This window comes from Hordeum vulgare, chromosome 1H (assembly GCF_904849725.1).
Source record: "Hordeum vulgare subsp. vulgare chromosome 1H, MorexV3_pseudomolecules_assembly, whole genome shotgun sequence".
Classification (NCBI taxonomy): Eukaryota; Viridiplantae; Streptophyta; class Magnoliopsida; order Poales; family Poaceae; genus Hordeum; species Hordeum vulgare.
The window spans coordinates 315,556,590-315,579,700 of record NC_058518.1 but is presented as its reverse complement, the minus strand read 5'-3'; the positions used below and the strand labels follow the sequence as shown (position 1 = coordinate 315,579,700).

Here is a 23,111-nt window from a genome sequence, read left to right as displayed (position 1 = left end):
TGAATCAAGTGGGAGTTAATCTTCCAGATGAGATAGTGATGGTTCTCCAAAGTCACTGCCACCAAGATGTGAGAGCTTCGTGATGAACTATAACATATCAAGGATAGATATAATGATCCTTGAGTGATTCGCGATGTTTGACACTGCGAAAGTAGAAATCAAGAAGGAGCATCAATAGTTGATGGTTAGTAAAACCACTAAGTTTCAAGAAAGGCAAGGGCTAGAAGGGATACTTCGTGAAACGGAAAAACAGTTGTTGCACTAATGAAGAGACCCAAGATTAAACCCAAACCCGAGACTAAGTGCTTCTGTAATGAGGGGAACAGTCACTGAGGCGGAGCAACTCTAGATACTTGGTAGATAAGAAGGCTGGCAAAAGTCGAAAGAAGTATATTTGATATACATGATGTTGATGTGTACTTTACTGGTACTCCTAGTAGCATGAGGGTATTGGATACCGGTTCGGTTGCTAAGTGATTAGTAACACGAAATGAAAGCTATGGCATAAACGGAGACTAGCTAAAGGCGAGGTGACGATACGTGTTGGAAGTGTTTCCAAGGTTGATATGATCAAACGTCGCACGCTGCCTCTACCATCGGATTGGTGTTAAACCTAAATAATTGTTATTTGGTGCTTGCGTTAAGCATGAACATGATTGGATCGTGTTTATTGCAATACGATTATTCATTTAAAGAGAATAATGGTTACTCTATTTGCTTGAATAATCACCTTCAATGGTTTATTGAATCTCGATCGTAGTGTTACACATGTTCATGATATTGGTGTCAAAAGATACGAGGTAATGATGATAGTACCACTTACTTGTGGCACTGCCACTTGAGTCATGTTGGTATAAATTGCATGAAGAGGCTCCATGCTGATGGATCTTTATACTCACTTGATTTTGAATCACTAGTGACATGCAAATCATATTACATGAGCAAGGCCTTGTTTTAATTGAGATGAAACAAGATAGTAACTTGTTGGAAGTGATACATTTTGATGTATGCAGTCCAATGGGTGCTGAGGCACGCAGTGGATATCATTATTTTCTTGCTTCAATGACGATTTGAGTAGATGCAAGAATATTTACTTAATGAATCAAAAGTATGAAATATTGAAAAGTTCAATTCTGTTTCGGAGTGAAGTTCGTCGTAACAAGAGGATAAACTATCTACGATATGATCATAGAAATGAATATCTGAGTTACGAGTTTTGGTACGCAGTTAAGACAATGTGGAAATTGTTTCGCAGTTCATGCCACCTGGAACATCATAGTGTGATGATGTGTCTGAACATCATAGCCATGCACTATTTGGTATGGTGCATGATGTGATGTCTCTTATCGAATTACCACTATCGTTTATGGGTTATGCATTAGAGACAACCGCATTCACTTTAAATAGGGCACCGCATATTTCCGTTGAGATGACACAGTATAGATTGAGGTTTAGAGAAATCTAAATTGTCGTTTCTTGAAAGTTTGGGACTTCGACACTTATGTGAAAAAGTTTCAGCCTGATAAGCTCGAACTCAAAGCGGATAAATGCATCTTCATAGGATATCCAAAACAGTTGGGTACATCTCCTATCTCAGATCCGGAAACAAAGTGTTTGTTTCTAGAAACGGGTCCTTTCTCGAGGAAAGGTTTCTCTTGAATGAATTGAGTGGGAGGGTGGTAGAACTTGATGAGGTTATTGAACCATCACTTCAACCAGTGTGTAGCAGGGCGCAGGAAGTTGTTCCTGTGGCGCCTACACCAATTGAAGTGAAAGCTGATGATGGTGATCATCGAGCATCGGATCAAGTTACTACAAACCTCGTAGGTCGACAAGGTCGCGTACTACTGCAGAGTGGTACGGTAACCCTGTCTTGGAGGTCATGTTGTTGAGCAACAGTGAACCTACGAGTTATGAAGAAAGCAATGGGGGGCCCGGGTTCCGACAAATGGCTGGAGGCCATGAAATCCGAGAGAGGATCCATGTATGAAAACAAAGTGTAGACTTTGGAAGAACTACTTGATGGTCATAAGACTATTGAGTAAAGATGGATCTTTAAAAGGAAGACAGACGATGATGGTGATAAGTCACTATTAAGAAAAGCTCGACTTGTCGCAAAGATGTTTCCGACAAGATCAAACAGTTGACTATGATGAGACTTTCTCACTCGTAGCGATGCTAAAAGTCTGTTAGAATTATGTTAGTAGTTTCTGCATTATTTATGAAATATTGCACATAGGATGTCAAAACATTGTTTCCTCGACGGTTTCCTTGAGCAAACATTGTATGTGATACAACCAGGAGGTTTTGTCGATCCTAAGGATACTAGAAACTATGCAAGCTCCAACGATCCTTCAATGGACTGGTGCAAGCATCTCGAAGTTGGAATATACACTTTGATGAGATGATCAAAGATTTTTGGTTTGTACAAGGTTTATGAGGAACTTGTATTTCCAAAGAAGTGAGTGGGAGCACTATAGAATTTCTGATAAGTATATGTGGTTGACATATTGTGGATCAGAAGTAATGTATAATTTCTGTAAAGCATACAAGGTTGTTTGAAAGGAGTGTTCAAAGGAATACCTGGATTGCGCTACTTGAACGTTGAGCATGAAAGATCTATGGAGATAGATCAAAAGCGCTTAATGGAAGTTTCAACAAGATGCATGCCTTCACAAGTTTTTGAAGGAGTTCAAAATAGATCAGCAAAGAAGGAGTTCTTGGTTGCGTTGTAAGGTGTGAATTTGAGTAAGACTCAAAACCCGACCACGGCAGAATAAAGAGAATAGACGAAGGTCGTCTTCTATGCCTTAGCCGTAGACTCTAAAGTATACCATACTGAGTACCGCACCTGATGTGTGCCTTACAGCAAGTCTGTTAAGAGGTACGCAGAGTGATCCAGGATTGAATCACTGATCAGTAGTCAAAGTTATCCTTAGTAACTAAATAGACTAAGGAATTTTTCTCGATTATGGAGGTGGTTAAAGAGTTCGTCGTAAAGGGTTACGTCGATGCAAGCTTTGACACTAATCCAAATAACTATGAGTAGTGAAACAGATTCATATAGTAGAGTAGATATTTGGAGCATTTCCGAATAGCACGTAGTAGCAGCATCTATAAGATGACATAAAGATTTGTAAAGAACGCACGGATCTGAAAGTTTCAGAACCGTTGACTAAAGCCTCTCTCACGAGCAAGACGTGATCAGACCCCAGAACTATATGGGTGTTGGATTCGCTGGAATCACATGGTGATGTGAACTAGATTATTGACTCTAGTGCAAGTGGGAGACTGTTGGAAATATGCCCTAGAGGCAATAATAAATTAGTTATTATTATATTTCTTAGTTCATGATAATCGTTTATTATCCATGCTATAATTGTATTGATTGGAAACACAATACTTGTGTGGATACATAGACAAAACACTGTCCCTAGTAAGCCTCTAGTTGACTAGCTCGTTGATCAAAGATGGCCAAGGTTTCCTGGCCATAGGCAAGTGTTGTTACTTGATAACGGGATCACATCATTAGGAGAAGCATGTGATGGACTAGACCCAAACTAATAGACGTAGCATGTTGATCGTGTCATTTTGTTGCTACTGTTTTCTGCGTGTCAAGTATTTGTTCCTATGACCATGAGATCATATAACTCACTGACACCGGAGGAATGCTTTGTGTGTATCAAACGTCGCAACGTAACTGGGTGACTATAAAGATGCTCTACAGGTATCTCCGAAGGTGTTCGTTGAGTTAGTATGGATCGAGACTGGGATTTGTCACTCCGTGTGACGGAGAGGTATCTCGGGGCCCACTCGGTAATACAACATCACACACAAGCCTTGCAAGCAATGTGACTTAGTGTAAGTTGCGGGATCTTGTATCACGGAACGAGTAAAGAGACTTGCCGGTAAACAAGATTGAAATAGGTATGCGGATACTGACGATCGAATCTCGGGCAAGTAACATACCGAAGGACAAAGGGAATGACATACGGGATTATATGAATCCTTGGCACTGAGGTTCAAACGATAAGATCTTCGTAGAATATGTAGGATCCAATATGGGCATCCAGGTCCCGCTATTGGATATTGACCGAGGAGTCTCTCGGGTCATGTCTACATAGTTCTCGAACCCGCAGGGTCTGCACACTTAAGGTTCGACGTTGTTTTATGCGTATTTGAGTTATATGGTTGGTTACTGAATGTTGTTCGGAGTCCCGGATGAGATCACGGACGTCACGAGGGTTTCTGGAATGGTCCGGAAACGAAGATTGATATATAGGATGACCTCATTTGATTACCGGAAGGTTTTCGGAGTTACCGGGAATGTGCCGGGAATGACGAATGGGTTCCGGGTGTTCACCGGGGGGGGCAACCCACCCCGGGGAAGCCCATAGGCCTTGGGGGTGGCGCACCAGCCCTTAGTGGGCTGGTGGGACAGCCCAAGAAGGCCCTATGTGCCATAGGAAGAAAATCAAAGAGAAAAAAAAAGAGGAGGTGGGAAAAGGGGGAAGGACTCCTCCTTCCAAACCTAGTTGGACTCGGTTTGGAAGGGGAGGGTTGCCCCCCTTGGCTCGGCCGAAGTCCTTGGGGGTCCTTGGACCCCAAGGCAAGGCTCCCCCTCTTCCCCCTATATATACAGAGGTTTTAGGGCTGATTTGACACAACTTTGCCACGGCAGCCCGACCACATATCTCCACGGTTTTACCTCTAGATCGTGTTTCTGCGGAGCCCTGCTGAGATTAGATCACCACCAACCTTCGGAGCACCGTCACGCTGCCGGAGAACTCATCTACCTCTCCGTCTCTCTTGCTGGATCAAGAAGGCCGAGATCATCGTCGAGCTGTACGTGTGTTGAACGCGGAGGTGCCGTCCGTTCGGCACTAGATCGTGGGACTGATCGCGGGACGGTTCGCGGGGCGGATCGAGGGACGTGAGGACGTTCCACTACATCAACCGCGTTTCTTAACGCTTCTGATGTGCGATCTACAAGGGCACGTAGATCGAATATCCCCTCTCGTAGATGGACATCACCATGATAGGTTTTCGTGCGCATAGGAAATTTTTTGTTTCCCATGCCACATTCCCCAACATGTATCCCAACAAGCTCTTTCTTTATAGCCATGAAGATAGGCTTGAGATAATTATGATGCTCACATAAAAGACACGAATTGAAGTACAAAGAGAGCATCATAAGGCATGTGAAAAAACACATCTAAATCTAATATACTTCCTATGCATAGACATTTTGTAGGAAAGCAAATCATCAAGACAAGTGATATCTAGCATATGCAAGTAGGAGGAGTGAAGCATTAATAATTTTAACACAAGGAGAGGTAATTGAGTAATATGCATCTTCCTATGACCATATTTGTCTCTCTCATAATAATTACATGCAGGATCATAATCAAACTCAACAGTATAAATATCATGTAAAACATTCTGTTTATGGTCCGTAAGCATACAAGTCTTATAATCTTCCAAGGTAGTGGGATTAACATCAACTAAAGTCATGACCTCTCCAAACCCACTTTTATCGATAGCTTCATAAGATTGGTCATTCTCCAAAGTAGTGGGATCATTATTACCTAAAGTAGATGTTCTTCTAAACCCACTTTTATTAGTATTGCAAATACCATAATCAATAATAGATTCATCATGAAGCTTATAATTATCAATATCACAACAAACATCATGATCATCACCCCAATCATGATCATCAGCACAATTGACGATCATAGAATTTATACTAATAATATTGCGATCTTGATTTTCATTCGAGGAACTATCATGAATCACTTTATAAATTTCTTTTAACACTTCATCACAATTTTCAAATTCATGATTTTCAAAAATACCTCATAAATATAATCTAGTGAACTCAACTCACTAGCAATTGGTTCAACATAATCGAGTCTTTTGAAAATATTAGCAAGTGGATGAGGATCCATTTATATTAAACTTTTTTGTTTCACTTTCTATTTTTGTGTGACAAAGATAAAGATAACATTGCTAGGCAAGTAGAGAGTAGAACAAGTGAATGATAATTTCTGTGTAGGTACTTGATAGGAAATTGGTGATACTCACTACACCACAACACTGATGTAAGGACAAAACAACTGCCGGGAGAAGGCTCTTTAAAGGGTGGATAAACTGCTTGGACAGTGGTTCTCTCGGTAGATAGAACTGCCACAAGAATGGCTGCCGGGGGTTACTTGTCCCGGCAGATAAACTTCTCCCATCAATTTTTCTGCCCTGGCCCATGTATTTGTCGGAAGTCTATTTTCTTTCGGCAGATTGGTCGGTACAAGTGAAACTACAATTACCGGCAACGGCGCCAGAAATCCTTCGTGATACTTACGATATGCGTTGGGGTTTTCCCCGAAGAGGATGGGATGATGCAACATAGTAGAGGTATGTATTTCCCTCAATGAGAACCAAGGTTATCAAACCGATAGGAGAACCACGCAATTTCCCGTCTTGAGCGCCTACTCACAAAAGAGCACACACTTGCACCCAACACATGCAAGAGGGTTATCAATCCCCTTAAACTCGTTACTTGCACGTTATGAGTAGTGATACATAGATAGTTCGATAAATATAAATAGAAAATAAATAAAAGTAAACAATAACAACAAGATATTTTGAGTTTTTGTAAATATATTTGTGAATAGGCCTGGGGGCATAGTTTCCGCTAGATACATCTCTCTCGAAGAAAGCATACGGTGTGTAAACAAATTACCGTTGGGCAATTGATAGAAGAGTGCGTAGTTATGCATATTTATTAATGGCAATGATCATCACATATAGGCATCACATCCGTAAGCAAGTAGACCGACTCCTGCCTGCATCTACTATTATTACTCCACCCGTCGACCGATATCCAATATGCATCTAGAGTATTAAGTAAAAACATAGTAATGCTTGGACGTTAATGACATGTTGTATACAAAGTAAATCCAATTAATATGAATGAAACCCATCGTTTTACCCTTAGTGGCAACAATACAATACGTGTCATGTCCCTTTCTGTCACTGGGATTGAGCATCACAAGACTGAACCCACTACAACGCACCTCTCCCATTGAAGATAAATCAATCTAGTAGGCCAAACCAAAACAATAGATCGGGGAGAATTACCAAGCTATAATAATCATGCATATATATGAAATACCAGCAAGGAACTCGATATAATCTCATGAATAATCTGAACATAAACTCGCAATTCATCGGATCACAACAAACGCACCGCACAAGAGTGATTACATAAGTTAGATAAGTGCATGAATCATGGTGATCATGGCAACAAAGAACATAGAGAGAGATAGCCATCTAGGTACCAACTATGGAACCATAGGTCTATGGCAAACTAACCACACATCACCATGGGAGCAACAAGGATGATGTAGAGGCCCTCCGCGATCGAGCCCCCTCCGTCAGCGCACCGGAACAGAGCTCTAGATGGGCACACAGCGGAACATAAGCTTGCAGCAACGGAAGAAGTGTTTCGAGAGGCTCTCTAGGGTTTTTGGAATATATGTGAATTTATAGGCAAGAGAACGAGGTTGGAGGAGCTGGGAGGTGGCCCCAAGCTATCAGGGCACGATCACCCCTGCGCACGCCCTGTTGGCTTGGGGGTACCCGTGTGCCCTCCGGTCTTCCTTTGGAGCCTACACGTCTTTATTTGGTCCAAAAAATCATAAAAAAGTTTCAAGGTATTTGGACTTCGTTTGGTACAATATTCCTAAAAATTCAAAAACATGCAGAAAATAGCAACTGGCACTTGACACTTGGTTAATAGGTTAGTGCTTAAAAATAATATAAAACAACAAGTAAATGCTTAAGAAGTATCCTAGAATGATAACATATAGCATGGAACAATAAAAAATTATAGATAAGTTGGAGACGTACCAAGATCTAGCTAATCACTATGGACCCGTAGGTTTGTAGTGGACTACTCACGCATCACCATGGAGGTAGCAAGGTTAATGAAGATGGACTTTGTGATCGATTCCCCCTCCGACGGAGTACTAGCGGAGGCCTGCAGATGTGATCGCAGAAGAGCAAAGACTCGCGACGGTGGAAAAATTGTTTCGGGGCTCTTTTTATGGTTTTTGAAATATATGTGAATTTATAGGATGGAGAGGCAGTGTATGAGAGCCACGAGGGGCCCACAAGCTCACATGGCGCACACTCCTGGGGGGCGCCGCGTGTCCTCGCAGCTCCCTCGTGCAACGCCTGGTCTCCCCCAGATGCTCCCAGGGTCCATTCTGATCCAGAAAAAAAATTCACCGTATAGTTTTGTTTCATTTGAACTCCATTTGGTATCGATTTCCTACGAAACAAGAAAATAAAAAAATATGACCTGCCACTTGACACTAGGTTAATAAGTTAGTTTTCAAAAATTATATAAACTAGCCTCTAAAGTATATAAGATTGATAAAATAATAGTATAAACAATAAAAAATTATAAATACATTGGAGACGTATCACACCACAAGGCGACACATAATGTGTGTGTGCACAACGAAGGCAACAGACAAGCATGGTGCCGGCAGTAGTTAGCAAGGAAACGTTGTGTTCATGTTCGTCTCCCTACCCTGCCTTTCTATCCATCATCTATGCTCCTTCTGTACTGTATGATCTTTCCTTATTGTATCCTCTCGCTAAGTCGCTCTGAGCATGACTTGTGTAGTTCTCGAAAAATAAGAGAAGATGAAGAATCTTGGGGAAGAGTTTGGTGAGGAAGAAGAACAAGGTGATTTTTTGTCGTCAACAAATCAAGTTTGTCCTTACACTTTGATTTTATTATTTGTGGTTAATGAAACATGGTTACGGCTTATTCGGTAAATATGATAATATTATGAAGCTAGATGACTCCGGGAATCATATTGAGTAGCATCATGTGATAAATAAAATGGAATACTTTCATGCAAGACATTTTATGAATGATAATGATATAACAACATTTTTTAATATTAAGATCTCCCTTTATTTTATAGGTATATTCATCTATATACTGATGGTATTAAAACCTTTTTTCGTGAGAAAATAGCTACTAAATCAAATATTTTATATGTTTGCTTGAAACTGGAGATTCTAATATTTTTCTAGCGATCTTTTGTGGGTTTTGAGGTTGTTGCATTATCCCACATAGTTGAGTATCCTAGTAAGACTTGTTGTGGTTTCATAATCTATGATCTCGGATGTTGTATTTATCATTCAATTATTTGCCAAACATTCGGATGAATTTTACTTTTGGCACCCTTAGACAAGTGGCAACGATTATTATGTAGTTCTACATGAGTATATCATGATAACTTAAAGATGGTTTTGTAGTTCGAATCTCGCACATGTGCAACAAAATAGCTACACGTTGATTAATTATTTGTAAAACTTTGATTATACATTTCAGTAGATAAGAAAAAAGGTATCTAGAGAAGTATTGGGTTAGTCTGCTAGATATTGTTTAAAATAACATGCTAGGCACCCACTTAATAATTTCGGTTTTTTAATTATATAGTTGTGCTAACAAGCTCAGTGATATAATGCTTGATGCTACATGCTCTCTTTGTGCATAGATCTAGGATGGCACACATTGTTCATACTTTATATAATGTTTGATTATGTCTGTTCCTTGGTAATCAACAAGGAATTCCATGTGCGAACCACACAAACTGAATTCAGGTCCCTCGGCAGCCAACATGCGTGTGATGGCTTTGTAATTGCTAGTTTTGTTGGATAATACACGTCTTCAAATTAAAAAGTGTCACATTTTGCTAGAGGCATATTAAAAAAGCAATGCTATATAGTTTGTAGTTCATTTTGCTAGAGACCGTCTTAAAATCGATGCAAAGTTGTCGCAGCATAAGGTTCACTAGGGATATGTTGAGGTCGTGTTGTTGTGTCCCATGTTCAACTAAAGGTAAATCAAATGACACATCAAGGAATTCATAGCATGTACAATAAACTCTTGGTTTAACCAAATGCGTGTTCATAAAAAGTATAATCACATGCAGACCACTGTAATATTGTCCTGCTTTTTAAAAATGAATGCTGTACATTTTTACAATAAAATACACTAGATATGGATGACACAATTCTATTACAAATAGTAAGAAACATGGACAATCAATAGCATGATATTTTATAAGTACTACTAGACGTTTCTTATATTTTCGAACACAAGGAGCATGATATGGGGTCATATCATAATTTATACGAGTCTTCAAAAGATGTGAAGTGGTCCTTCATCTAGATCTAAGACATTAGTCATACGTATGTTGCATTTATATCAAAAATTTACTTTGACCAAGGATAGAAATATGAAATCTTTAGTCATATAACCAAAGTAGCTTATGCTTTTGGAAACTAATTGTCTTGTGAATTAAAATTATTAGGAGCAATGTGAATACTATATTCATCCATTTAGATTGTCTATGGACCATTTGAGAAAACACTGATGGAAAATGAGGGGAGGGGGCTAAAGCATTCCAACGGTAAAGAATTTGTTCGTGGTAGGGCTATAATAGTGAACACTTTGCACTGGAGGAAGACGAAGAAACATCAACATCAGAGGCGTGTCTAGATTCTCCCTCGTATCTATAGACGCAGGAGACCAAGCTGACAAAGCTTCTTGAGAAGGGCATGCTGCCATGAGGGTTTGCCCTTGCTATGGGGAGGAGTAGTGTGTGGTGTGTCCGGTGAAGAACTTGATTTAAGTAAATGGGTGTGATTGTGGGTTCGTACTATCTAGGTGCCGTAGTTAAATTTGTAAATCACAATCACCATTGGACAATGTGCTTATCATTAAAACTGGAGAAGTATATGTTTTGTTAGTCAGACCTTTGTTTTAGTTTGATTTTCTTGGATATACATCATATTACTTTCTTTATGTTTCACGTGGAGACAAAAGCATTATATTTGTTTTCATCGAAGAATAAGGAGATACAAACATGTCATTGAACTACATGCATCTTGTAAGTAGGAAAAATAGCATATTATTATCTCTCCTGATAGGGTAGAAGCATTCCATTTGTAAATCAAAGATACGACGAGCTAAACTTTTGAAGCGGTGACAATGCTGGAGTAATGGGTGAATATAATGGAAGCAAGGAGGTATATTAGCGATCAACTAAAATATGTTGATGTGTTTTCTCGTAAGGTGGTGTGATTAAGGAGACATATCCAAGGATGAAAAAGTTGGGTCAGAATCAACCCCTATATTAATTGAAACCACATGCCATCATAAAACGACATACATTTGGATCTATAATTTTTTCCATGGCAATCCACGAGCATTCAACTAGTATCATAAATAATATTGTCAAATTGTTATTCAGGGTGCTTCACGCATGACTTCTCATTGTGTGGGTTTAATGCAAAGCCATAAAAAAAATCATCGGAGCCTCGTATTGTATAGGCATGACCAATAATTTTCACTATGTTTTCATAGAAGAAGATGAAGAAATCGCACTCATGCTCTTGTTCAAATGTAATAATAGTTGTAGGAAGTGTCCTTCCAACTTTAAAACCGACTCAAAAAGCTAACCAAATCTAACCATTTTAATCAGTGCCATCCATCCTAATATGGAGATTACAAATATCAACACCACTTCATTAACACGAGCATTACATACCACATCACTAAACCCAGGGGCTATCATCCCTCGAGCATGGCACCGACCTTCATATGCTCAGCACCATGACGAGTGTCACTAACTAAACATGTAGAGTTGGTTAAACTATTATGCCCCCATGCTTTTTGCTTCAAGTTTGAACATAGTGTTAGATTTGTCAAGGAAAAAAACCAAGAAATGTTGACGCTTGCATTCTGGGGCGGCAATAGAAGGCAACTCATCCTGCCCAATGTGGAAGAAGGCTCGTGAGATATAGATAATGCCCAAAGGAGAGAAGAAATAGATGATGATATGAAGACATTTTCAACTATGAACTTCACTAACATGTTCAAGATAAGACGGAGCAAGACATTGTCAGAGAGTCAGGGGCATACATAGGACACTCGGCCGAGCTCATTTTCCATTACATATCTATACCTAATAATAAAGCGGCTATTGCTTCCGTCGGAAAACCCACCGCGGTATTTTTATAAAAAAAACCTGTAATTTTTGTTATTCAACCCGAGCTCCATCATTTATCTGCAACGTAAAAGTAAAAAAGCGATCCGCTGCAAAAATTATACCGTACGCAACGCCTCCTCCCGTCGACCCTGGGCCACCCTGGCCTGTGCCCAGGCCGCCGCCACACCACTCGCCGCCGCGGCCGACCTCAACCGCCACCGCTGCCGATCTCAACCCACCCGCCTCCGCGGCCGTACCTCTCCCCGCTCACTACCCCCGTTGCGGCGCTCGATCGCATCGCGTCGACCCTGGTCCACCCTGGCATGTGCCCAGGCCGCTGCCACACCACTCGCCACCGCCGCCGACCTCAACCACCACTGTTGTCGATCTCAACCCACCCGCCTCTACGGCCCTACCTCTGCCCACTTGCTGCCCCATTTCGGCGCTCCAGCACAGCTTCTGGATCAAATCAACGCGACAGCTAGAATGACCGGGGATGATGCGTCTGCTCGATGCAGAACGGCGGCGGCGCGCGGATAAGGCGCGGCGGAGCGAAGTACTTGCAGGTGGAGGCGGGCCTCCATGGCTCACACGGGAAACTCCGAGGTTATGGCGCGGCAACGGCGACTTCTTATGGCTAGATAGAGGCGCCTAACCCTTGCTCCTCTCATCGTATCCCCTCCTCCGACAGGAACTCATCATCTGGTGTGATCCCGTCCCCATGCCTCCAACCGTGTGCCAAACACCGGCAACAAATTTTGTTTTGTGGGGATTTGTTTGCTGATGAATGAACGTATTGAATGTAAGATTGTATTGTTGTAGAGACAGAGAATGGAACACCACCTTCAGTTTGTCATCTGATCCCACATTCTCTACCCATGAGTGAAATAAGATAACAGTCCATTGATCAATTCACGTAGCCTCTTTGTTTTGCTTTGCTTGTCCCGCTGAATTTCTCATCATGGTGGAATTAACAATGGACGGGTTGATTTCTCAAACAAATAGGATAGGACGGACTACATCAGTTAGTTAGCTTATTATTTTAATAAATCAAAATGATTATAAAAAGATTAAATGCTTGTGGTAATTTTTTCTCCCGTTGCAACGCACGGACCTTTTTGCTAGTTTATTATTCATATATGTAGTGTGTGACACCCTCAACTCCCAAGCATATGTTTATTTTTTGGCAAAAATGTGATATTTGGAAACGAGTGGATGACACAATCATGGGCCACGCTTGCGGTAAAAAGCTCCAAATAATGGGCTAGGCTACCTGTTAAGCCCCAAAATACAAAGAAATGAGGCCTGTTGTTTCCCCCGCACAGCGCTAGAGGAGCCCAACACAGCGTTAATCAAAGCCCAACACAAGTGCGATAAAAGGAAGCTGAGCCCTCCACATCACACGATTGGCGAGCGAGAGCGATGCGCGCGAGCGGCGGCGCGAGCCCACGACCCGCACCACCGAAACGCTCTGCCACTCCGTCCACCACCAAACTACCACTACCAGTACCCGCCTCCTCCTACCTCGCCATGCCGGCCCCTCGCCTCGCCCACCTCCGCCGCCTGCTCTCCCTCCACTCCCCGCATCCTCACCCGCTCGCCCCAAGCCCCGTCCGCCCCTTCCACCCCTCCTTCATCCTCCCGCGCGCCATGGCCGGCGCCGCGCAGGCAGGTAAGCTCGCGAACCGGGCCGAAACAGGAACTTCCTCTCTGCTCCATTTGGGCACAGCGAATGATGCGCTGGTGCGTGGGGGGAGGGTGCAGGTGCCGCGACGGGGTCGGCGGAGTACGAGGAGGTGCTGGGGTGCCTGGCGTCGCTGATCAAGCAGAAGGTGCGCGCGGACACCGGCAACCGCGGCAACCAGTGGGAGCTCATGGCCAAGTACCTGCAGGTGGTGTTGCTGCGACGTCGATCTATTCGATTCTTATGTGGTCTGTTCTGTTGTTTCTGATTACTTTTGTTTTGTTTTGCTATAGATACTGGAGCTGGAGGAACCCATCGCGCGGCTGAAGGTGGTTCACGTCGCCGGGACCAAAGGGAAGGTGAGTGCAGCTGGACGCGGAGTTGCTGGGTTAAGATAGATTTGGATTGTTCTGGAATTCTGGATGGGTTTAGGCTTGCAGTTTTAATTTATTCGTGACCAAGCACAGCAATAGTTATAACAACAGTATGGACTAGTGTTATCTACATCGTTTGCATTTCAACTTTGTTTCCACGCGAGACATTGGATTGGCAAGATGACCAAATCACCCCTCTCCCTCTGTCTCAATCTTCCCTGGACGCTGGGGCCTTCATCCAAGACTCTATGCAGGTGCGGCACTGGTATATGTTTGATCGAATGTCTGGAAGGAGCAGAACAGACACATTTTTAGAAATGAATTCTTAGATGCCAAGGGAAACTCTTTCCTCACTCAGGAGGATATCTTGCATTATAGTGTGTCTTGCAGTGTTTAAGCCAACGGGTAGACAGCTTGCTTCTTGGTTTTGACGAGGCGGCATGTATGAATGACGGCGCTCCTACCACTTTTTCAAAAAAGAAAAGGAAAATAAAACATTGGATTGCCTTTGTTTTTTATGTGTGTCTTCATCTGGCATGAAACACGGAGTAATACAAGTTGGCATCAAGCATTTTACTTTAGAAACTTACATAATTGCTGAAGTAGCATTTACCTGAGGCCTTGCTTATCAATGAAGTGCTTGTAATTTTGTAATGTGTGTCGTGTTTGTGATAATGATTTATGACCTAGTGATATCTAACAATGTATACAGACTATAGCACTTTCTGATTGTTTTCGTTCGCACTTACTGAGTCAATCCTTTGTGATATTCTTGCAAAGAATTTTTTGCAGCAGAGCAGCTGTTAACTTCTCTGTGCTTTTTATATCCTTTAGGGTTCAACATGCACATTTGCCGAGTCAATTCTTCGATCATGTGGTTTCCGCACTGGACTGTTCACCTCTCCACACTTGATCGATGTCCGTGAGCGGTTTCGGCTTGATGGGTACTTTTCTCTTTGCTGTGATGCTACATTTTTTTTAAATGAAAGTCTTTAGTTGCTTCTCATTATAATTAGACTTGAGGTAATTACTATTGTTGAGTGACTTATTTAATTCGTCCAATCACTATGCATCATTGTACTTACCTATTGCCCTTTTTTCTGGTGAGGTTACAGGCTGGACATTTCGGAAGAAAAGTTTATTAGGTATTTCTGGTGGTGCTGGAACAAATTGAAGGTGAATATCACCTGTTTTGTTTCATATGATGCCATTGCGGCTGTATCATGTTGAAGTGGGACACTAGTGGAATCTGCATCATTTCTTTTCATGAAATTTAATACTTTCCTTAAAACACCCATTAATGTGGTGAATTTGGTTTACGTTCCAGGTCAAGACTAGCGATGATATTCCAATGCCAGCCTACTTTAGGTTCCTTGCGCTGCTAGCATTCAAGATTTTTTCAGATGAGCAGGTTAATACTTTGCGAATACTTATTGTTCGACAAGCATCACTCTTGTCATGAATCTAGATAAATACATGTTTGAGCCTTTTCTTTTATGCGTATTTTGAAGACTTTTCCCATCTAAAGACTAGATATTCTGGACATTGGCTCATTGTGTATCAGATTATTTGTACGTTTATGAAAGAAAATGCGCCTCTCGTACTGTAGCTTTATTGTTTGTAAAAAGGCTGCAAGTACTCACCTCCATAATAATTTTCTTCTTCACTCGAACTGTCTAGCCTATGTTACTGAAAGATGTCATATGACTGGTAATTTGAACTGTGAAAGGGTCAGTTATCAGGTAGGTTTATTCAAAGGCATCATCATTTTCTAGTTAGATGAGCCTATGGTATACTTCTTGATTTTCAGAACTGCATATATGATTGTTTCCTAGAACCTACTCATTTTGTGTGTTGTGTGTTTAAGCAGGTGGATGTAGCTGTGCTGGAGGTCGGTTTGGGAGGGAAATATGATGCAACAAACGTGGTTTGTGACATTTCTATGATCATTTTGTAGTTAAATAATCCACATTAATGTGAAGTGTCTGTATGACATGATCGCCAAACAAAAAGAAAGCTCATACACCAGCGCATGTGGTTCTTTTGATATGTCACACTGATTCTGATTTTAATACTAAACTTACATTGTACTTTAGCCGCAAAAGGCTGGTCGGAGATCACAGTGCAAACTATAGCAGAATGACTGTCATGTAGCTCGTTCAACCTAAGTTCATCTGTAAAATATCTAGAATCTGTTTGGAATGCATTCTAAGCTTATGTTTCTTCCTATTTTAGCCCGTTGTGATCACCATCAAAGAGATCGGAGAGCATAACTGCTGTGAAAATTGAAACTTTTGCAGGTAAAAGCACCTGTAGTTTGTGGGATATCTTCCCTCGGATATGATCACATGGAAATTCTTGGTTAGTCATAAAACTGAATGAAGAAAAAAATCCTTTGCATCTGTAGTAAACTTGTTTCATTCATGTTGCCAATGCTTGAGCAGGAAATTCACTTGTAGAAATTGCTGGGGAGAAGGCTGGAATATTGAAGGTTTCTCTCGACCTATTTTTTTCCTTCACATATTTTTTGGAAGAATGTAACATGTTTGTTTTGCTCCCATCTCCTTCAGCTGACAACTTCTGTTACTAAATTTGACTGTTATTTTGTACCTGCATGACTTTTTTCATCAAAACACAGAAGGGAGTTCCAGCCTATACAGTTCCACAACCAGAGGAGGCAATGTCTGTACTGAAGCAGAGAGCTTCTGAATTGGGTGTATGTTATATTCCATGCTACACATTTTTTTATCGCCTCTCTGCCTTGCACATTCTGGTTGCAATGAGCATGACTATAGTTTGGTCCAGTTAATTTATGAAATTTAAATTCATTAAAGGTTTCTATCCGAATAGTTCCACCTTTGGACCCACGGCAATTAGAAGATCAACCTCTTGGGCTGCATGGTGAGCACCAGTACATGAATGCAGGCCTTGCAGTTGCATTGGCTAATACCTGGCTTGAGAGGCAAGGACATTTGGACCGAATACATGTCAAAGATCATGTAAGTACTCCAAACTGGCATCTATTTATTTTCCACAAAAAAGGATATGTTAGGATCAGTTCTCATGTTACCATGGAGTGCAGGGCACCTTACCAGATCAGTTTATCAAAGGGCTATCAATTGCTTGTTTGCAAGGCCGAGCACAGATTGTCCCAGATCTACAAGTGAGCTCAGCATGTAAGGACGCCAATTGTCCCTTAGTTTTCTATTTGGATGGGGCACATAGCCCAGAAAGTATGGAAATATGTGCCAAGTGGTTTTCCCATGTTACGAAAAAGGATGCAGCACAACCAGGTCCTTTGGAGCAGCCTCGTAGTGCTATCAATTCTAAGAAGGTATGCTATGCCTTGCAGTGGCAGCCTTTCGGATTAAAGCAATGTTTAAATGGTCTCTCTCTCTCTCTCTCTCGCACACACACACACACATTCTCTTGTGGGATGCTTTCAGATTCTCCTGTTCAATTGCATGTCAGTAAGAGATCCTCAGATATTGCTTCCACGTCTTCTAGATACATGTGCTCAGAAAGGTACGTCAACATAATTCTTTGCTGATGTATCGATGACGATCTTGAACAATGCAATGATTTTATTTTGTAGTTACTCAACGTGTTTGGAGGAAACAAATTTCTACTCGAGCAATTGTTTGCTTTTATTGTTTGCTTATTTATTTTAGCTATGGCTTCTGTAAATAAGCTTGCACTCCTTGTTTTTTTCAGTTAACGAAATGGGCAGAGTGCCCGCCTTTAACGTCAAAGAGAAGTTGTTCGTTTGCGTGTCATGTAGATAATCTGTGTTGTACTCCCTCCGTCCCGTAATGTAAGATGTTTTTTGACACTAGTGTAGTGTCAAAAAACGCCTTACATTGTGGGACGGAGGGAGCATTTCGTTAATGGCTTGTGTAGCTAAATGAACTACCAGCAAGCTGAGGACTGTCTGAAGTCACTGGCGTAATTTTCTTTGTGCTTACTTTTCAAAATGAACAATATACTCGTACTGTAAGTTGAATGGATGCTTTCATTGCTCTTCTATAATAACAAGTTGTTTTGCCCAGGCCTCCACTTTGATCAGGCCTTATTTGTGCCAAACCAATCGCAATATAACAAGCTTGGTTCGCATGCATCACCACCTCCAGGGAGAGAGCAAATTGATTTGTCATGGCAGTTGTCGCTCCAAACAGTTTGGGAAGACTTGCTTCGTGGCAAGAAAGGTATACTAAAATTATCGCAGTTAGGTCTCGAACTGGGTTGTACTGTCAGCACGACCATTTGAGTTAAAGATGATTGACGCACTTCAATGGAAACAATGCAGGTCTAAATTGGACAAGCTCTAACGGGGCTAGTTTAGTTTTTGAATCTCTTCCATCAGCAATTAAGTGGCTAAGGGAAACTTCTCAACAAAACCAATCTACTTCATGCCAGGTAAATTTCTTGGGCATATTTGATTATTTTCCGTGATGTTCTCTGAAATGTTTCATAGCAGTACTACATTATGTCATGCGATGACTGGAATATTTCACCCTGCCATCCGTAGCTAGCTACCCTCCTCTAGGCATTGTAGGATTCATTATCACTTATCCTTTACTGACCCTCATTCACTGATTCACACATGTATGTAATTGTTTGTCTTTTTGGCATATATTATTCTTCTACCCGTTCAATTCACGTTCATTTGTTTGTTTGTTTATTTCCTTTTGTTCTGCTATTCCATGATTTATACCTGCCATTTTATTACACTGGCTGCTTTATGTTTGTTCAGTTCTGCTAATCCATGACTAAGAACATGTGTTATGTATTTGTATTTCTTCTCTTGCAAGTTTCAACTGCTTTACTACTCGATGCTTATAGGTTTGTTTTTATATACTGAATCAGGTCTTGGTTACTGGCTCCCTGCATCTCGTTGGTGATGTCTTAAGATTGATCAAGACCTGATTCTCCTTGCATCTCGTTGGTGATGTCTTAAGATTTCTCAAGTAAATTTTGTTGGAATACAAGGTTCAGATTGAAGTGTCTGTATACTAGACCACCATACACCGGAGCCTATTGTTATTTATGATTGGCATCCACAATACAACCACCTGGCTGAAGAATGGGAGACTTGAAGGCCTTATTATTCTGACGTGGACTAGCACAAACATGTTGTACTACCTCATTTTTTTGTTTCTGCCTATGTGGGCGCTTGTACACCACTGTAGCCCATTTTTCTTCAAATATTTTCACTCTGCTTTGGAGTGTACAAACAGTGAACTATATGATATGAACAACCATGCAAAATTTTCAAACTTGGAATAACAATGTTTTCCAAGCTTCGATTCTTCAAAAATTATTGTGTCAAATACAAATACCCTTCATATACCGGCACTCCCTGTTGGAAGATAGAGAATAGTCTGACTAATTGTCAAGTACTTTTCCTGCACATCCGCCCTAACTTTACTTTGCACTGAAGCAGACAGGACTGACAGGTCACTCTTTTGCAGAACAGATTCTTGGGTCTGATTGCTTGTTGGTTTGTGGACCTGAGAAAACAGAGTATGTACATAATATGAATCCTAATTGGTAATGTTTCACCTTCATTTCTCTTGTTTCTCCAGTTCATAGACTAAAGCTACTAGCAACTGAACTGTTCATTTAGATAATTCTAGGAGTTTTCTTTTTGCGCCTTGAATTTTTATATTAGCTTTTCGTTTCATCGTTTCTTTGCTTCTGAAAAGCTGTTCGAGTTCAAGGCCTAACAAGGTCTTCACGTTTATTCATTGTATATATTTAAGTGCATGTTATTTGATATTTATCATATGTGCTGTAGAGGAACATGTTTTTTCTGGGTATATCGAGAATGCATGTGTGTCTTTCTGGGTGCACTAAGAATAGATTTAACATTGGCCACCTTCTTCGTCCAATAAAAACTTGACCGACAGATAACAACGCCTTCTAATTTCGCAATACTTCTGCCTATGTCTTGGACTATTGTTAGTATTTTGTTATCTTTGGACACTAAATATAGTTGAACACTTTGTATAGGAGAATAACCACAAATTAGAACCGTGCAAGGAGTAATCTCCAAAGTTAGCATTATGACGTGGCACATCTATTCACATCTCTTACCTTTTCCTGTGGCTTGGTGTTGGAGCCGAGCCTCTTCTATTTTTCCTTCCGCCTCTCCCAAATCTGGTTTCAGGCATTGCATTTAAAGCCTTCCACTGCTTCTAGGTCCAGCCTCTCTTTGGCTTTCATCTGCTTCTATTCGGTCGCAGATCGAGAGCCGAAGACAGGTTATCTTGATAGCATTAGAAGGCTTGCACCAGACAACTCTTGTTAGCAACTGAGTGGTATATTTCGCTAGGTTTCACCACCAAGAATATCAAGATGACATTCTATGGTACACAGGACAAGTGCAAGGCTTGTAACAAGACCGTTCATTTCATTGACCTCCTCACTGCCGATAGCGTTCCCTACCACAAGTATTGCTTCAAATGCAGCCATTGCAAAGGCACTCTTTCAGTAATGCCCCCTTCTTGACATTTGCCGTCAGATGCATCAGTTTCTCACATCCCTTTGCTCTGATCTTCTGAATTATGCCTTGTGCATGAGCTCATGTTAAACTGCACTGTTTCTAGATGTGCAGCTACTCCTCCATGGATGGAGTTCTTTTCTGCAAGACTCATTTTGAGCAGCTTTTCAAGGAAACAGGCACCTTCAAGAAAAACTTCCCCACATGTAAGTTTGTCCTCATTCCTCTTCCCACTGTTGTTTTGTTTGCAATTACAACAGAAATCTTATAACATTGTACCTGTTTTTTTTTCTTCAGGCACAAAGGCAAATAATGAGCAGGTATTGCTTTCTCACCATTCTGTGGGCCACGCTTATATTTGTTGTGAAATGATTATGAAAAAATGTACATTGCAGCCTGATAGGTTATCCTTTGCTGCTGATTTAATATTTCGTAGAGTACAATCAGCAATATCGTTACTTCCCAATTTAAAAAGAATCACAGATTGCAGCTCATAGGTCGTTTTTTATTTTATTTTCTACAGTCTAAGGTCCCAAACAAGTACGGTTCTGTGTTCTGTGGAACTCAGGACAAGTGTGCTGCCTGCAAGAAGACTGTGTACCCATTGGAGAAGGTAAGAAATTCCCATTCTTGAACAATTAAAGCGGCCGCGATTAAGGAGTGAAACTTGGGTCGCAGGGCAATCTCAACTTTTGGCTAACAAAATTCAATTAGCAATAAAATGCACATGCATATAGCTGTTTGCTTCATTTCAGTCCTTGATCAACCCGCCCAAGTTTCACGAGTAATCAATAGCCTGTCTGATAATTTCAATTCGTTGGCAGATGACCTTGGAGGGTGAGCCCTACCACAAGACCTGCTTCAAGTGCGCTCACGGCGGCTGCATCCTGACGAACGCCTCCTACGCCTCCCTCAACGGGATCCTGTACTGCCAGCACCACTTCTGGCAGCTGTTCAAGGAGACGGGCAGCTACAGCAACCTGCTCAAGCCTGCCTCGGCGAAGCATGCCAACCAGCCAGAGGCGGCCAAGGAAGAGGAGCAGGCGGGCTCATCCAAGGAAGAGGAGCAGGCGCCAGAAGCCGTCGAGGATCAGGAGCACTCATAAGAAACTACACACGTGAACAGTTACAAGAACCTACATACATGTTCGTTCCCCACGCTGATGTTGCTCTTGTGTATTGCTGCTGCTGCTGCCGCCCATCTTTTTTCTTATCTCACAGAGGCACGCAACGGCTGTTATGCATCTTATCGCCTTGGCTATCGCGATCCTGAATTTTGTACTCTATCTCGTTAGCCGTGCCGCTGTCCCCTGAGTGATAGCAGAATTTGCACGACTGATTTTTTTGGACCACATATATTATACTCCTCTGTTAACTAATATAAAAACGTTTTTTTTATATTAGTTAACAAAAGGAGTATTAAACAATAATATAGAGTACAATTTCATACGTACATGAAGAAACTATTAGAAACTGTGCAGCAAGAAACCCATACAAAAGACTAATACAGTTAAGCCGATTGGAATTCGTGCGAACAACCAAATCTAAAACCGTCCTCGATCGTCGACATCACTGACGCGCACACCAAGTAAAGAGGCGAAGAACCAACAAACCAAAATTGAGGCTAGTGTCATAGACTTGTAGGCGTTATGAGCTGAAGACTAGACCTTGAACACACCAAAATTGAGGCTAGCGTCATAGACTTGTAGGCGTTGTGAGCTGAAGACTAGACCTTCAACACAGGTGCTTGACGATGTGGCGTGTGAGGAATGTTTCCGACGCCGACTTGGATCCAGATCTGACGCATTCCACCACTGTTGCCGGGGAAGAATGCCAAATCCGCCGTGTGAGGAATGTTTCCCACGCCGACTTGGATCCAGATCTGACGCATTCCACCACTGTTGCCGGGGAAGAATGCCAAATCCGCCGTCGTCGGGCCACTAACCTTGTACCTGATCCGTCGCCATCGGGCCACTAACCTTGTACCTGCACCAATTTGTTCCAATTGTCGGTGCCGCCAGAAGGGACGAGAGCTGCTAGACACGGGAAACATATGGCCTACCGATCCGAACGAACGACAAGCAGACGAGGCAATCGGCTCAGCGCGTCGCTCGAAAAACGTTGTCGTGGTGAGGAAGAGATCGATGCCACCTTATTCGACGCAGCACGAACGTCACCAAAGTGGCGCTACTAGAGTGTTAGAAGGGAGAGAGAGGGATTGGTGGAATCCAATGATGAATATAGAAGTATATATAGAGAAGTACAGACTTGGAGGGCAAGAAGCCTCTCCTAGAAATAAGGTAGAGATAAGGTAGGAGACGAATTATAAATCCTAAACTACCAAATACATGCACACCAAATATATCTCTAACATACCCCCGCGGTCTTAGCGGTAGCGTTGTGAACAACAGGAGCGTCGCAGACGGTCAGACTGAAAAGAATAACAGCTGACGGGTTGACTCCCATCGCAG

General features: G+C 41.7%; 2 protein-coding genes across 3 annotated transcripts; both read left to right on the top strand.

The window, feature by feature from the left end:
* Positions 1 to 13,490: 13,490 nt before the first annotated feature.
* On the top strand, positions 13,491 to 19,455 carry LOC123433374 (folylpolyglutamate synthase-like). The gene is made up of 16 exons (XM_045115450.1): positions 13,491 to 13,752; positions 13,845 to 13,972; positions 14,058 to 14,123; positions 14,973 to 15,082; positions 15,254 to 15,314; positions 15,466 to 15,549; positions 16,009 to 16,065; positions 16,439 to 16,499; positions 16,583 to 16,629; positions 16,777 to 16,854; positions 16,973 to 17,137; positions 17,221 to 17,472; positions 17,585 to 17,663; positions 18,188 to 18,343; positions 18,445 to 18,554; positions 19,005 to 19,455. Exons 1-16 carry the CDS (start codon positions 13,503 to 13,505, stop codon positions 19,062 to 19,064), a joined length of 1,764 nt encoding a protein of 587 aa, XP_044971385.1. The 5' UTR covers positions 13,491 to 13,502; the 3' UTR covers positions 19,065 to 19,455.
* Positions 19,456 to 19,551: 96 nt separating this feature from the next.
* Positions 19,552 to 21,975, top strand: LOC123433390 (LIM domain-containing protein PLIM2b-like). Of its 2 annotated transcripts, none has more exons than XM_045115453.1 (6): positions 19,552 to 19,661; positions 20,473 to 20,630; positions 20,747 to 20,846; positions 20,938 to 20,960; positions 21,164 to 21,253; positions 21,465 to 21,975. In XM_045115453.1, the coding sequence occupies exons 2-6, from the start codon at positions 20,496 to 20,498 to the stop codon at positions 21,744 to 21,746; spliced, it is 630 nt and encodes a 209-aa protein (XP_044971388.1). In that variant the 5' UTR covers positions 19,552 to 19,661; positions 20,473 to 20,495; the 3' UTR covers positions 21,747 to 21,975. The 2 variants fall into 2 exon arrangements, with proteins under 2 accessions (XP_044971388.1, XP_044971387.1); XM_045115452.1 differs by having other exon boundaries at positions 19,552 to 19,688.
* The last annotated feature ends 1,136 nt before the right edge of the window (positions 21,976 to 23,111 follow it).

Bases quoted from the DNA above. Each gene is read 5' to 3' on its own strand.
- LOC123433374 (XM_045115450.1), top strand. From the start codon at position 13,503: ATGCGCGCGAGCGGCGGCGCGAGCCCACGACCCGCACCACCGAAACGC. The intron at 17,664-18,187 runs GTACGTCAACAT...TGTTTTGCCCAG, and splicing joins AGATACATGTGCTCAGAAAG to GCCTCCACTTTGATCAGGCC. The intron at 18,555-19,004 runs GTAAATTTCTTG...ATACTGAATCAG, and splicing joins ACCAATCTACTTCATGCCAG to GTCTTGGTTACTGGCTCCCT.
- LOC123433390 (XM_045115453.1), top strand. From the start codon at position 20,496: ATGACATTCTATGGTACACAGGACAAGTGCAAGGCTTGTAACAAGACC. The intron at 20,847-20,937 runs GTAAGTTTGTCC...TTTTTTCTTCAG, and splicing joins CAAGAAAAACTTCCCCACAT to GCACAAAGGCAAATAATGAG. The intron at 21,254-21,464 runs GTAAGAAATTCC...ATTCGTTGGCAG, and splicing joins CTGTGTACCCATTGGAGAAG to ATGACCTTGGAGGGTGAGCC.